The following is a 15,902-nucleotide window of genomic DNA, read 5'->3' on the forward strand; positions in this document are numbered from 1 at the left end:
TTAACCCTCACGTCTCTTCCCTGTTCCACAGGCTGACAGAGGATTCTTGTCAGGGAATGGGGTATGCAGTATATTAGGTACACTGGGAGGGCATCTGTGTGTGATTGTGCGCTGGCTTGATCTGTAGGTCCTACTGGGATCTTGGGAGTCTGTTGAGGTAAGCACAGTGACATGGCATCTGTGTCAGTGTGGCTAGCTGGCTGCTTGGCTCCTGTCACAAGCAATAGCTACTCATCCTCAGCCATTGAAGAGAACAGGTCAATACCATCAGACATCTGGACCACACACTGCTCTGTGCCAGAGGGGTCTTGTCTCATGCCTTCCATCAGACACTAATTAGAGGACTCCCTATCTGAGACAATGTTCCCCATTATCCTAGTATTTCTCTATGCCTCAAAGGACCTTTTGGTGGTTGGTGATGGAAGCTAAGAACCCAGGCACCAGCATCACTGAGCTGTTTGCTTCTTATCCATGATGTTCAGTAGTGACTAGATAGCCACAGTGTGGCTCAGTATTCACTCAACAAATACAAAGCACAGGCGTCTCTGGGTATCTAGCAACATGGACCCTACTTGTGCACTGTAGGTTCCTCTGGATTTCACACTTTAGGTGTTCCTAAGTGCATGGAGAAGACATTCTGAATTAATGTATTCTGGATATTTCTTTATTTGTTGAAATATCACCACAACAGACAATCAGATTGTACTTTATGTTATTTACAGATGTCATTATTTTTCTGGATCCCCACTTTTAAAAGATCGTAAATTACACAATTGATTTTTTAATCATTAAAACCTTGGTGGCATGAGAGGCGTGACATACAAGGGTGGTCCATTTGTGCATTGATATTGATAACTTACAGTGCGCTGCTGTTTGGATAATTTCAGCTGTAGTTGGAAATGCTTCATTAAGTCCCATTAAGTAGCTTGAGGAATGAAAGTGGATTAAGCCTTTGTCTTATTGTTACATCTTTATACTGTAAATAAAAGCTGGGGTAGAAATTCACCTAGAATTTTTGATAGATGGGGCATTCTTTTTTAAACCTTAATCTGGGCAACTGGTTCAGAAACTGTTGTATAAAAAAAATCTTTATTATCTATATCCACAGATTTATCTCCAATAGGATATATATCCTCTTTTAGGCTCAGTTGGTAAAGTTCTGGCCATGAAATCGAAGAATCCATGTTACAAAAAAAAAAAAATGTTGATGGCACATGCTTGTAATTCTAAAACCAGGGAGACAGAAAGGTCGGCCTCTGAGGTACCCTGACTAGCCTATTTGAAGAGGTCAAGGCCGGTGAGCAACTGTCTCTGAACAAAGGTGGATGCTGACCCGTGTCCAGTTCCCCGTTGGTGTAGCCAGGCCCATTGTGCACTGCGCTAGACTGAAGGGATGGAAGCTTAGGCAGGCACCAGTTAGTGCAATACAAGATCTTGGTCACAGTGAGTGCTCGGGCAATCGACACATTGGGAACAGCTTTAGAAAACTGGTTTGGTGTGTGTGTGTGTGTGTGTGTGTGTGTGTGTGTGTGTGTGTGTGTGTGTGTGTGTGTGTGTGTGTGTGTGTGTGTGTGTGTGTGTGTTGAGGGTGTACTTATGCCCCTGGAGAGGTGGCCAGGGTCTCTGGGGCAAGGTTTGTGTTGCCTTCTACCATTGGCCAGGGCTTGGGTGTTGGAAGATGCTTCATCTTCCTACTCAGGGACTGTAGGGAGAGGAGACTTACAAGGTCAAACAAGGAGTGAAGTCTGATACTTGTCAGGGTAATAAATCTTTACTAGAGTATATGATGGGGGAGCTGGCTTTATGGCTCCAGGGTGGGAGGGGGAGGTAGCAAATGCCTGCTGTCCTCATATCTAGGGTTGAAGATCCCTGGACCCTTCCTCTGTAGTCCTGGGCCATTACAGTCCCACAGGTGGCCATGAAATGAATGCCCTCAAGGTTTGCCTTAGTGTGTTGTACATGGGAATGTTCTAGTAACTGTGACTTAGGTACTTCATAACTTTTCTCAAAGAGACTGGACTAAATGCCTAAAGCATTCCACATTTCTTGTTGGTTGGTTGCTTTTTAATTGTCAGGCATTTCTCTCAAATTTCAATGAAAATATACTTTATTTGTTTACATATATTTCTACCAATATTTTTCTTGTATTAGTATCTCTTCCCATTCCTAATGCCAGTCTCTTGTTCTTGTCACCTACAAGAAACAAAGTGCTAACTTTTCTTCCATGTGGTGTGGTGCAAATGCCACAGGCTACTTGTCAGTAGGGGACTTGTCCCATGCAAGTTGGTCAGGATTTCATAGTGAGGGTCTCAGACCCACTGGTGGAAGTATTCATGACATTGGCTAAGTACAGTACTCTATCCATCTGACACGGCGAAGAAACGTATTCACTTGAGGGGAGGTCTGATGGAAATTAGGCCAGTCCACCAATAATATGTCGTGGTTTGGAATGTGTCATTGTAGGAAGTTCTACAACTGGAAAGGCAAATGGGAGGACAACTCCTGGAGGAACCCAAGGCTCTTCATTTTAAAGGCAGCATCCACAACCTGCGCCTGTCAATTCATGACATTGCCCATTCTCTCTGGAAAAGCAAATTGCTGGCTAAGTATCAGGTGAGTCTGCCAAGAATTACCAACTGCTTGGAGACAGATATAAAGCAGATGACTGAGATTTAATGGACATAGATGGCTCCTTTCTTGGAGACATCTCTAATGTCTTCTATGTCAACACTTATTTCTCCAAAACAGTATGGGGGCCCGAGTTTTTAAAAATGCCCAATAAGCATATTTAAAGGAATGTTTTAAAGTACTATTTTTATGATAGCTGTACTGTTACTTCAGCTTTAGAAGGTAGTTTTCAACATTCACTACATTACCAGGAACAACCTCATATGCATCCAAAAGATGAAATACACCATACCTGATTTAATATGCACTGGGCTTCCATCTTGCTTGCTAGCACAGCACTCACATTTTACAGGAACCAGAGTTTGGTCACATGGTATGTCAGTGAATGGCACACTGTCACTCACCGGTACTGGATTTGGCACCAGAACCTCAGCCTAAACACCATGTTCTTTCATGAATTCTTTCTTTGGCTTAATTGCCACAAGAATATAGGACTGGTTCCAGGCTGTGGTTTAGATGGTTACAAATGAGCATCTGGTTTGAGCTTGGTGCTGCTTAGGCCTAAGACTTTTTGTGGTGCCTGAGTCCCAACTAGAGCAAGCTTTCACTGACCTCAGTACAGGGAGAGTAGAGGCATGAAAAGCTGTGGAACTCTCACTCCATCCATGGCAAGCTTTGCTGTTCTCCACTATGTCACACCAGGGATTCCTTTTAATGAGAAGATGGAGTGTGGAGGGTTTGTTTTAGGAACTCTCTGAGACTTTCTAAACATCTCTACAGTGGCTGATTTTCTCAATAAGAGGCAGGCACTCAGGTAAGTGTGGTCTATACCTTGATTCGGTGGGTTTCAGTCTCAGGTCATCTACTTCCTTACTGTTGGACGTTGGCTGTAATTGTACCTTTGTTATCTTGTGTGAAGAAAGGTAAGGGCAGTCATTCAGTTGAATGAGGTGAAAACTGAGAAGCAGCTGTGTTTTATGGGTACATCCAGTATCTCTTGGTTGTGGTAACCACCCCCATGTCTTCCAGGAAATTCCATTTTACCATATCTGGAGTGGCTCTCAAAGAAACCTCCATTGTACCTTCACTCTGGAAAGACTCAGCCTGAACACAATGGAGCTGGTTTGCAAACTCTGTGTGCGGCAGGTGGAAGGAGAAGGGCAGATCTTCCAGCTCAACTGTACTGTGTCAGAGGTAAGACACATTCCGAGGACCTTGGAGAAGGTTTCAGGGGAAAGAATAGCCAAAGGAAGGCAAAGCTTTCCTTGTGTAAGTGACATGGAAGATCTCACAAGTTGGTTCCTATGCATTTAGTGCAACTGGGAAAGGAATCATTTTTCAAAACAGAGTTTTCTCATGCCATCCATTTAACATCCATCGTGTAACTTATAAAAAGAGGTCTGAGGACAAGACATGACAGTAAATTCCTGTAATCCCCAACAGTCCTGAGAGTTCCTGCAAATCCGAGACTACCTCAACCTAAATAGCGAGTTACAGGCCAGCCATGGCCCCATAGTGAGACCACATTTTAAAACACTAACAGACAAATACAATAGAGAGCCAAACTTCAAGTGCAAAGTATTAGTAGCATGCACATGACATGTTCCACAAGCATCTTTCATCTGCCATGCCTTTCTCTCACAAAAATTTTTGTCATTTTGTCCTAGTCACGTGCTACTAAGTAGAATGAAGGTAAAGATGGGTGCCTGCTCCCCAACTTTTCTCTCACATTGAAAAGAGAAGCCATTTGGTCTCCTTTCTTTCTCTAACCTCCAAATATCAGAGGGGATGTCCTTTATCTCATGGTGGAGGTGATACTCCCGGAATAGTAGAAAATCCAGGCCTTCCATAGCTGTCACTGCTGCTTTTCTCTGCTATGATTTTCACACACTCAGCTGGACATTTTCATACATTCATATTCCAGCAATAACAATAGTTGCTGTTATTTCAGACCTCTCTGTAAGGAAAGAGGAGGTACCCATGACCTTATCTGTCCTCTTTGGATGCAAAGACTATGGTTTGAAAAGCGGTAAGCCTTCATGTTGGAGGAACAAAGGAGGAAGAATAAGCCAAATGGTCGGAAAGCTACCCCTTGTGGCCCCTTGGAGCTCAGCTCCATGCTGCTGCCTGAGCCACAAAGCCCAGGAAAACTACAGCCAGCCGTGTATGATTTAAAATACTTTTTGTCTTGTGCACAGAGATTACTGCCATGTCAGTCTGTTCAGCCTGTCTTGCGCCACATGTCCTATTTAAAGATGATCTTCCTTAGCAAACGAGGTGGGGGGCGGAGGGTGTTGGGGAGCATGTGAGCTCATTGAAGCTCCAATATTCTTTCCCACAGCCTGTGAGGCGCAGTCATCCTCTCCTCCTGCAGTTTCATGAGACTTTTGACTCATAAACAACTTTAGTCACAGACCTCAGTGACATTCATAAGGAATGATCTCTGTGTCAGGGTGCCATGGCAACCGCCGGGCCTTTGGATGCACTGCCCTATCTCCCAGGCACACAGCACCACCCCTGCTGGCTCCAGAGGGTGTTTTCACTTTCCTGGCCCAGCAGGTCTGCAAAGTTCAATAACCACCCAGATCCAGTGACAACAAAGGCTGAGGAATTTTGGAGGGGGGTGAGGAGTCTGGCCCTTTGATGCATGCTTTCTGTTCAGCATGAACATTTGCTGTGCACTAAAAAGGTGGATCAGATGCAGCCACAAAGAAATGAGAGCTGCTCTGAGTTCTCCCCCACCAGGGCTGCTAGCTCCTCACACAGAAAGGGCAGTTTTGCAAAGTGTGATCACAACTTAAGGACTTCTTTCTGGTGCCAACACAGAGAAAAGATTTTTTCCTTTTGCAACTTGGCAGTAAGCTCAGAGGCCAGCCCTGTAGTCACGTGCCAGGCATTTGCCCATGTGTGACAAACACACACATGGTACTGAGGATTAAAGAAGTGACCAAACTGGGGAAGACTTTGGGGATTAAGGGGCACTCTACTGCTTATACTTCTGGGTCACTGCCTTCCACTACTGTGGTTAACATTCAAATGCACATTGGGTTTTACTGGAGGGAGTAGGGATCTGGTGATGGTGACGGTGCTGATGTTAGAGCAATGTGAGCCTCTATGTGGAAGAACAGCAGGTTCTAGGGAGTCCAGTGACCCAAGTCCTCAAGAAAAACTCAGAAGTGGTCCAGTCTGACTCACAAGCTGAAACAAATAGAGAAAAGCCTTCATTTGTGCTTACTTTCTTCTGAGCCCTGCTCCTTCCTTCACAAAGCAAGGTAACAGATTTTAAGAGGTTCGAATTCTGATGTCATACCCTGACCCTCCTTGAATGATCTGCCTTGTTTAGAACATACTGCCTTTTCCCATTAGCCACATACTAATGAAGGTCACTCACAAGTGGTCATTTATAAAGCTACACAGCTCAGGGCCTCTCCAGTCTGGGGTAGAGTCTTCTGCCCATCACAGAGACCAGGCGGGACAGGGTTTTCTCAGGAGCCACTACCTGTTCTTCTGTGTCCCTTTTAACAAATGTTCCTCAAAATTCTCTAACTGCAGAAAAGAGATTTAAGAAGGAAAATGCCTAGAAACTTAAAATATTGGTGTGAATGAATATCAAAATGAAAATGATGGAAGATATTTCACTTTTTGTTTATTTAGACAGGGAAGGGTGACAAAGTTTTTCAAAATGAAAATATGATACAGAGAAGGAAAAAACACTGGAAATTTGGTTTTAGGCTTTGATATTAATTTAGTTGTAGCCAAAGACCCATCATAATACATTCCCAATATAGCCACACAAAATCATTTCCATATATATATATATATATATATATATATATATATGTATGTATGTATATGACTGGAATATCATTCTTTGTTAGGGATGTTGAGATAATTCAATGAGAGCATGTTTAAGAGGTGTCATAAATGGAACTTGCTCCATAGCACATAATCACATCCACTATTTTTGTTATTAGAATAACTGTCCTTAATAAGCATTGCCTCTCCAACCTGTGGACCCCACCACCATTCTAAGCATCAGATGTGTCTTTAGAAAAGGACAACTCACATTGTGGAGATGGTTCAGAGCACTTGCTGCTCTCGTAGAAGACGTAGGTACAGATCCAGTACCCACATTGCAGCTCACAATTATCTCTAACTCAAGTTCCAGGAAATCTGATATTCTTTTTCTATGCTCTGTGGTATCATGTATACACATGGTGCACATACATACATACAGTAAATAGAAATAAATAGCCTGACAGTGCTGGCATACACCAGTACTGGAGAGGCAGAGACAGGCAGATCTCTGACTTTGAGGCCAGCCTGGACTATAGAGTGAGCTCCAGGATAGCCAGGGCTACACAGAGAAACCTTGTATAAAGATCAGCCACCTAACAGTTTGGCCTGGGGATGTACTTCAGTAGTAGAGCACAAATGCTGAAATGTGTGTAATCACCCAGAACAGATATTTGGTTAATGCTGAAAAAAAAAATCATATAGTTAAGTAAGAGATTTACAACATCAAAAGCAGATGGCACCAATATCATAAAATATTATTGTAATAAACATTCTGGGAGAGTAGTCCCTACTTTTACCTGGAAGTAAAGGAGAAACTAATGGCAACTGAGATTACTGCATGACATTTAAACATAAATGTATATGTGTATTTTTTTTTTCTGATTACCTTCAAAGTATTAGAAAAGTATACAGCCAGCCAGCCAGTAAGACACAGGCATAGTAGCCAGGTTAGGAGTGAGAGCAACACCCTCATAAAATGGTCCTGGCTCCTTACTCAACAAGAAAGGAATGAGCTGTGTGTGTGCGATCCATACCTTCCTGAGATCCATACCTATCTTAAACTGGCCTTTCTTCAGGGTTTCCCAATGAGAACATCAAGCCCACATCCTACTCTGCAGGTGGAATTTACCAGGAATGGGCTTCACTGCCTTCCTACCTAGGGGGAAAAACTTTTTCCCATTTTAGCAAACAGTAATTGAGTAACTTCAATGCACAGGGCCCTGTGTAAGTAGCACAGAGATCTTTGCTAATAAAAGAACAGATAAAATACTCTACCTGCCAAGAAGTTTAAGACAATCAAAGAATTTTCAGCCCATCCAGTCTGCACATGGCTGGACCTGAAGAAAAGCTATAGCCATGTGCTCTCAGGCCTCCAGCTAGAGTGTCTTCAGCACAGCTGAAGAGGAGCATTGCAGCCCATATCCTTTGGGCCAAGTTCTGAGGCATTTATCTAAAAGAAATGAAAGGAGAGGGCAAATGAACTGTCAGAGGGCTGCTTCTGTAATGGGTGGTCGGAATAAGAAGCAGGGCAGTTTTTCTGGCACTGAACCAGGTCAAGTAACACCGAAGATGGTAACCTGAAAAGGATTGGGGCCAGAATGGAGAGGGAGGGAAGCAGAATTCTAGGGGCTCCCTACCCCAAGTCAGAAATGGAGCTCAGCTTCCACCATCACCTATAGAGCCCATGCAGGCCTGGGCAGCAGCTGTCCATGTCCTTCATGCTTAACCAAAACTAGGGGGTAAACTTTTAAAGAAGAACTAACTCCAATTCTTGCCAAACTCTTACACAGTTTTCAAGGGAGGGTAGTTTTCTAAGTTTATTATATGATACCAGCATTGCTTTGGAAGGAAATCATATGTATGATTTTACAGCTATAGACCAATACCTAAGACAAAATAGACACCAAAAATTCTCAACAAAATTCTGATCAAGAGGTTTCATCTCAGGGATCAAACTTTTCAACAAAGATTCACACTGAAATGAGAACAACCTCATCAATAAATGATGCTGGGGAAACTTAACACATGTAGATGACTGAGATGTAATCTTCCACACTCCACACACACACACACACACACACACACACACACACACACACACATCATCATCATCATCATCATCATCATCATCAACAACAACAAGAAAAAAACAAACAAAACCAGCAACAAAACCACAGCATGACACCAAACCAAACTGGATAAAATCTTCAGCATTAAGACTCAAAATGTTGAAACTACTGGAAGAAAACAACTCAAAACCTTGTTAAAGGCGATGATTTTCTGGCTAGGATGCAAGAAGCACTAGAAATGGGGCAAGAATTGACATCTAGGATCACCTCAAATTGCAAAGCTTTTGCACAGCAAAGGAAAGGATTAACAGATGAAGATGCAGCTGCAGAACAGAGAATTCACATGCCAGCCTTAAATGTGACAGGTTCCAAGCTAGGAAATAGAGTGCTTTTTTTGTTGTTGTTGTTTTGTTTTTAGTTTCTTCTAAGTTTTAAAATGAGCAAATTATAACAAAGGCACATCTTAAAAGAATACAAATGGCCAACATGCATGTGGAAAAATGCTGAGCTAGGCATCAGGGAGTACAAATCAAAGGCACTGTGTGATGTCACTCACCCCAGGTAGTAGGGCTATGATCAAGGTGACAAAAAATAAATGCTAATGAGCATGTGGCGAAGAGGAACTCTCACTTTGTCAATGGGAAGGAAAATTGGTACAGTCATTATAAAGGTGCCTGAAAATGCTAAAAATAGTCCACTGGATGATCCAGCTCTCTCACTTCTAAGTATAGAACCAGAGGAAATTGAGCCAGTATGGCAAATCAAACATGGCCACATGCCCTTGGGTACTGCAGCATAAGTCACAACAGTTAAGTCACAGATTCAGCCTAGGCACCCTCAACATTAAATAAATACACTCAGTCATACAGAATGGAATCCTGTAATGTGTCATGAAATGCCTAGAACTGAATGCAGGACATAAGTAAAATAAGCCAAGCATAGAAGAGTAAATTCGTGTGGGTTTATGAGTCCCTCGCACCTTCCCTTTCTTCCTCTCTCTCTCCCTCCCTTTCTCCCTCAAACAAAGAACAACAATGAAACACCAACCAGAAGGTCAAATATCAAGATCCAGAGATTGGAAAAGGTGGAGGTTAAAGAAGAGTGATGATATTTTGTCACATCACCCTTTATGCTTGTTTGAAGACAGAACATTAGCTGTATATGGTTAAATACATGTTGAAATATTAGGATTGGGAGATGGCTCAGTTGGTAAAGTGCAAAGACCTGATTTTGATCTCCAAAACCCATGTAAAAAATAAAATTAAAACAGCTAGCTACAAACGGCACAACATGCAATAATAATGCCAGCACTGAGGAGGGGAGGAGACAGAAGAAACCCTGGTGCTCCCTGTACTCAATAGACTCAATAGCCTAGCCTCAGAGATGAGATCTAGACTCAAAAACAGTACCTGAGGAATGACACTCAGAGTGTCACTTGTGAATGCACACACACCTGAATGTGCACCTATGAATGTACACACACAGGCGCGCGCGCGCACACACACACACACACACACACACACACACACACACACACACACACACCGATACAAAAATTTAAGGATGGAACTTCCTGCAAGAGAAAGGATATTGAACAGTTCCTTACATGAATGAACAGGAGCAGAGAGGGGCAGGGGAAAGTCATGCAGAAGGGTGAGCTCTATGTGAAGACAGTCTGGCGGGAGTTCAGGGTGGATAAGAGACAAGCAAAAAGAAGATACTATGATGTGATAAGGAGACTCTTTAGGGACAAGAGTCCACACCTCACAAGCCATTTCCTCCCTGTGGACTTTAACCTGCCCTCCCACCCAAGGACAATCAAGGTGGGGGGTGTACCTGAGGGGATGGTAGTTTCCCCTTCCAGGCCTGAGGAGTAGTCTGGATTGTAATTTTCCATAAAGAGTGAGAGGACTTGAACCAGGGTGAGGTCACTAAAATGGCAATAGTGTGGGACTTCTCTGCTCCCTACAACAATGCACTCCTGCACACTACTGTGCCCAATAGAAGCACTGCAATGCTTGAATTACAACATTTCAAATATGAATCCACTAATAAGCATTGATATGCGCCCCTGAATGACTTGCTGCTTGCCTTTTTGAAACCCTGTGACCCTAGAGGTTATGAACTCATGCTTCTTGGCAGAACTCTGTGCCTGAGGGGAAGAGCTGCAGGTTTTGAGTCTCAATGGAGCCTTTTAATCCTGCTGGTTGCTTCTCAGCTGCAGCCCACAGTCTAGCCATGGAGCCAGAGCTACAGCAGAGGAGCCAATGGCATCTATTTGTTTGCCAAGTTATAGGTTTTGAACCCTGATACTTTGATCAAAGCCAAGACTACTGCGTCTATTATCTAATTAAAAAAAAAAAAAAAAAAAAAAAAAAGGATTTACTCTAACATTTGCCCCAACTCCTCAATGGGCCATGTCTGGAAGTATTACAGAAGTTGAAAAATCAGCATTGGCCACTGATCCCCCAAATGCCCCTCAAAGCTCCAGAGTTCACAAGTCTGCAGAGGTCTCAGAATCAAGGCAGGACATAGGAACTCTGACAGCAAGTACCACTGACCCATGAGCTGAGCACTTGGCAGGACATCACAGACTTCATGATGATCGGGAGTCTGTGTCCACTGTATCTTTTAGCAACTAATTGTGCACACCAAGGAGTTACCTGTCTTTGAAAAAGAGGTGACATTTAAAGCAGATCAAGGAAATTTCTTGTTATTGCTTTAGTGGTTCCCAGGCAACATTTCCTTTTGCTTTCAGACCAGCAGAAATGATCAGAAAATGATTAGTTTCTCTTGCAGATGAAATTTAGATTTTGCATTTGTGCTGTTTTATGAGCTGAAACTATTTTAAGAGCCAATTTATGGTTTTCTCTACTAAAATTGGATTAAAAAAAAAACCTAAGCAAGGAAGTTCAGCAATTAGAGGATACCATTAGTGGCTTACCCTGAGGCAATATTCTGTGTTTACCATTTTCTTTTTTAAAAAGTTTGTCTTAATTTGATATCTCTTAGCATCCTCCCATTTTATCAAGCAAGAGCCAAAGGGAGCCACTTTTACAAGGCTAGATGGGAGTTTCCTAAATGTTCACCTAGGGCATGCCTTTAGGGTTAGATGGCTTCCAGATCTTATTCATTTCAGATTGATCTATTCCTCCAGAAAGAACTGCCATTTGAACATTTCCCACATCTGAATAAACCTCCACAAACATTGGCAATCCCTTTATTCTTTCAGAAAGCATGTATTTCTGATGGTCTTAGGAATCATAAATTTATTTATGCTGCTTCTTTGTAACTGACATTTTTCTACTTAGTGGTGTCTCAGTTCCTAAGACCACTGGAAATATGTGTTTTCTGGTGTTCACCACCCATAGGTTGAGAACTGGAGGGTCTCATTAGAGAAGCCATCTGCTAGGTCACCAGAGCTTTTTGTCCTGCTCAGTCCTGATCAATGACCCTTGAGCCGTCTATGCAAGACTATCCCACAATGTCCTCCCTTTTCTCTCCCAACTGCCTATACTAACCACCCATTACTTTCAGACCAGGAAGAAACTGTCCTTCCTGAAGTGAACAGAGCTCACTCTCCGTGTCTATCTCAGTTCACTGAGAGTCAGGCTTTATGCTGATTGATTCAACAGGGATTGCATTTTCCTCTAAAAAGAAAGGTGTGTCATTTCTACAGGAACCTACTGGCATCGATTTGCCTCTGCTGGATCCTGCAAGCACCATCACCACTGTCACTGGACCAAGTGCTTTTAGCATCCCTCTCCCTATCCGGCAGAAGCTATGCAGCAGCCTGGATGCCCCCCAGACGAGAGGCCATGACTGGAGGATGCTGGCCCATAAACTCAACCTGGACAGGTGAGTGTGTCTAGGCTTCTGGACCTGTTACTTTCATTTAGTAGAGGTCTCCAGGACCAAAAAGGGTAGATAAAAAAAAACAACAATATTATTTTTATTTTCCTTCCCACTGCATATCTGTTTACATTTTCATTCTGAAAATATGGGTTCAGCTCCTGTATACCTTGTACAATAAGCTTCCAAACAGTTCCAAGAGAAATTCTGGGTCATATGACATTTATCAGAATCAAGATTTGTGATCTACTTTGTCTATCTTATGTGCTATGTGCACCTAAGCATCATGTCTATTCACTAAAGTAATTATTGTTCATCGCCAGTTGAGCAAGACGTAATGTGTAATGAATAATTTACATGCTCACATAGCACTTGTATTAAGTTATGAAGAGACCCTGAGAGCCACTGTTTTGTAGAATGTCGCTGTCACCTCCAAAGAAGAGATGTGGCATGACCTGTCAAAGATCATCAGAGCCTGGGCTGGACAGAAAACATAAGCCTCTTGATTTCCTGTTTAGGACAAAACCCACAGACACATTGTCTCTTAAATTATCCTATTCAGAGTTGAGGTTAACAAAGTTAAGCAGCACATGTCCTGTCTGGGACTGATCTAATTAGGAATGGAACAATCATTTAGTGAGCTTCACTATAATCCACAGTGGGACTGAAATACTTCAAGACAGACAGGTTTAGCACAGAAGCAGAGGAGAAAAGGACAGTGTCAATAAACCTGGAAGTCATACCTTTCTGCATATTTTCTCATTCCTAATTGCAGGTACTTGAATTACTTTGCCACCAAATCAAGCCCAACTGGCGTCATCCTGGATCTTTGGGAAGCACAGAACTTCCCCGATGGAAACCTGAGCATGCTGGCAGCTGTCCTGGAAGAAATGGGGAGACACGAAACAGTAGTGTCCTTAGCAGCAGAAGGGCAGTATTGACCACACTGGAACTGAAACTGAAGGACAAAATTACACAGGGAGTCTGTGTCCAGGGGAAACACAGCTGAGGAGGAAATCCAGACAGGACCAAGGCGCTTTATAGGCAAGATGGCAAGAGGAAAGGTGGGGGCCAGAAACTACCACCAAGGTACACGCCCACTTCAGACAGCACCACCACAGGAGTTAAGGAAAATTGTGTAAATTTGTACCTTGAATTTAGAAATCAATCTAATTTTCTCTTCGTTGGGCTGTATGCTGTATGGTACAGGATCTTACAGTTTCCTAGGAAACGCTTTTTATTGCTATCCAGATGTATGGATAAACTTTCTTAACAAACCCAGTTTCTACAAATGTTGTTTACATCAAAATGGACAGGGATGCAGACGCTGTCCATGGCTCGTTCTATTTTTGTTCAGATCATTTGAAGTTGAAGCTGTGGACGGTTTATTGTGTCTATTTCAGATTAGCAATTTACAGAGAAATCACAAACTTTTGCTACAAAGCGTGTACATCAAGTGTCTCAGATAATCCTCCCATCAGTGTTCTGTTTCTGAAACTTGTCAGATCAGTTGTTGGCTTTTGTATCAGGGAAGTGGAGAATCTCAATGTAAAGGAGAAATTATTAAGATGCCGTGGGAGAACCCAATCTGTATCCTTTGGGAACAGAGCTGTAGCACTGCAGGGAAGATAGTAATTCATGTTCCTCTACACAAACATTGCTGTACCACATGTGTGTTTGTAATATGCAATTTCAAGTGTTTTTAAACATATTATCTTTACTATTGATGATTGTTACAAATATTCTAGCAAAGAGTTTTTTTTGTTGTTGTTTTAGTTAGCAGTAGTTAGTATTTGGTATTGACTAGACCTGCTTCCCTTTCTTGCATTAAGAGGTGGGCGTGGTCCCCAGTTTAGTTCAGTAGCTTTTGTTTCCTTGACCTTTGAGCTACCATTCAGTGGTGGAAAAGATTGAAATGTTCACTGGCTCTGTCTGCTCTTTCAGCTTGCTCAGGCAAAGTCTTCAGTTCTGGCTCTTATCAAGAGGGGTGTTCTCCATGGAAAGTTTATCTTGTGGCTGTCTATCTGAGAAGCAGTGCGGTTGGTTGTGGGCCATAGTTTCTGAACATGGAATTAGGAAACCAGTATCATTCCAGGGTTGGTTATTGGCTGGCTGTATGAACTTGGGGAAAAACATTGAAACTCAATTAACTCATTTTCCTTATCTGTAAACAATGGTGTGAGATCAGATCATCTCAAGGTTTCAGAATGCTGAACTACCATTGTGATGTCATCAGCCTTTCACATCTTTCAGGCATTATTGATTTGACAGGGGATTACTTCAACATGCATATATTTCTTTGGCGTAGCCTTTGTATCACTGTTGTATGATGTTGCTGACAGAGAGATGGCATCCCTGTATTATCATTGTATTGTCTTTTGGCAGGGCCCTTCCCTACAGCCTTCCAACTAGTTGTAAATTCTACTCCATTTATTGATTTCTGGATCTCGAGACCATTTCTACAAAAAGCCAATGCAGCTCAAGGAATTGGTACATTTTTTCTTTTTTTCATTAATCTTTGTTTTCATGATACTCAGTTGTATTTACAGCATTTAATGATCTCCTTTATCCTCCAAAATGTTAGTTGTAGAAGCTATGTGTTTTCCTTGGGATCATCATGGTTTGTTTTGACATAGGAACTCCATTTAGCAGGTAGGAGAATAAGAACTTATCAGCCCCATCGTCACAAATAACTAGAAGGCATCCATGTCCTTAAGCCAGAGCCCTCAAAATATGATGCTGGTTTACTTTGGGGCCAGAAGTGTCTAAGTTGCTGAATGGATTCCAGTTAGAAATCATTTTATCCATTTCCCCTCTAATTTTTGTTACTTACTGCTATTCTCTGACTCTTCCATCTTAGTCATTAAAGAACTGTGGATATGGTTATGGAGGCTCATCCTTCGTGCTGTTTATCTTATCTTCCAGATGTGTATTCTATAATCTCTTTCTCTAACCATCAGAATACTCATATGTGAAAATGCTGGACACATTGATTGTGGAAGGGAAATTCTGTACTCCTAAACAAGTGCAGTGGCTGATGTCTATAACAATGAACTTGATCTTTTAAGAGTTTAGATATTCTTAAAGGGCAAGAGGAAGAAAAAGCTGTGCATTACTGCCTCTTGAAACAAATGCAAAAGTTCCAAGAGTTTAGATATTCCTCAAAGACAAGAGGAAGAAAGAGCTGTCCATTGCTGCCTCTTGAAACAAATGTGAAAGTTCCTCTTCAGTCCTGGGATTTTCGAACCATCATAGAAATCAAAACCTAGAGATCTGTACTGGATGTTCTATGTAACTTCAATACTTTCTGCTGAGAGGAAAAAAATGTTACCATTCTGGTTAAATCTATCATAAAAACTGGTAAATCACCAACACAGAAAGGTTGACTATGACTAGAGCGACATTATTGAGGCTTTTGCGAGTCCTCGTGTTCAAGCATCTAGAGATACATGGTTTTCGTTCAGTCTCACAACAGGAAAAGAATGATCTCTTATGAGGTACTCATTTGTCATAAAACTACTTTCTCTCACGTGAGTGACAGTTTTCAAACTAGAA

The 15,902-nt window shown here is 42.1% G+C and overlaps 1 protein-coding gene across 2 annotated transcripts in view; it reads left to right on the forward strand.

Annotated features, from left to right (window-relative positions):
* The window catches only part of Unc5c (unc-5 netrin receptor C), a 351,840-nt gene extending 336,189 nt beyond the window's left edge, over positions 1–15,651 (forward strand). For both annotated transcript variants that reach the window (XM_051165895.1, XM_051165896.1), the window contains 4 exons: positions 2,464–2,613; positions 3,658–3,822; positions 12,175–12,353; positions 13,123–15,651. In XM_051165895.1, the coding sequence (XP_051021852.1) occupies positions 2,464–2,613; positions 3,658–3,822; positions 12,175–12,353; positions 13,123–13,288 (660 nt within the window). In that variant the 3' untranslated portion in view covers positions 13,289–15,651. The remainder of the gene's footprint in view (positions 1–2,463; positions 2,614–3,657; positions 3,823–12,174; positions 12,354–13,122) is intronic.
* Positions 15,652–15,902: the final 251 nt, after the last annotated feature.

This window comes from Acomys russatus, chromosome 23 (assembly GCF_903995435.1).
Source record: "Acomys russatus chromosome 23, mAcoRus1.1, whole genome shotgun sequence".
In the NCBI taxonomy this organism is placed as follows: domain Eukaryota; kingdom Metazoa; phylum Chordata; class Mammalia; order Rodentia; family Muridae; genus Acomys; species Acomys russatus.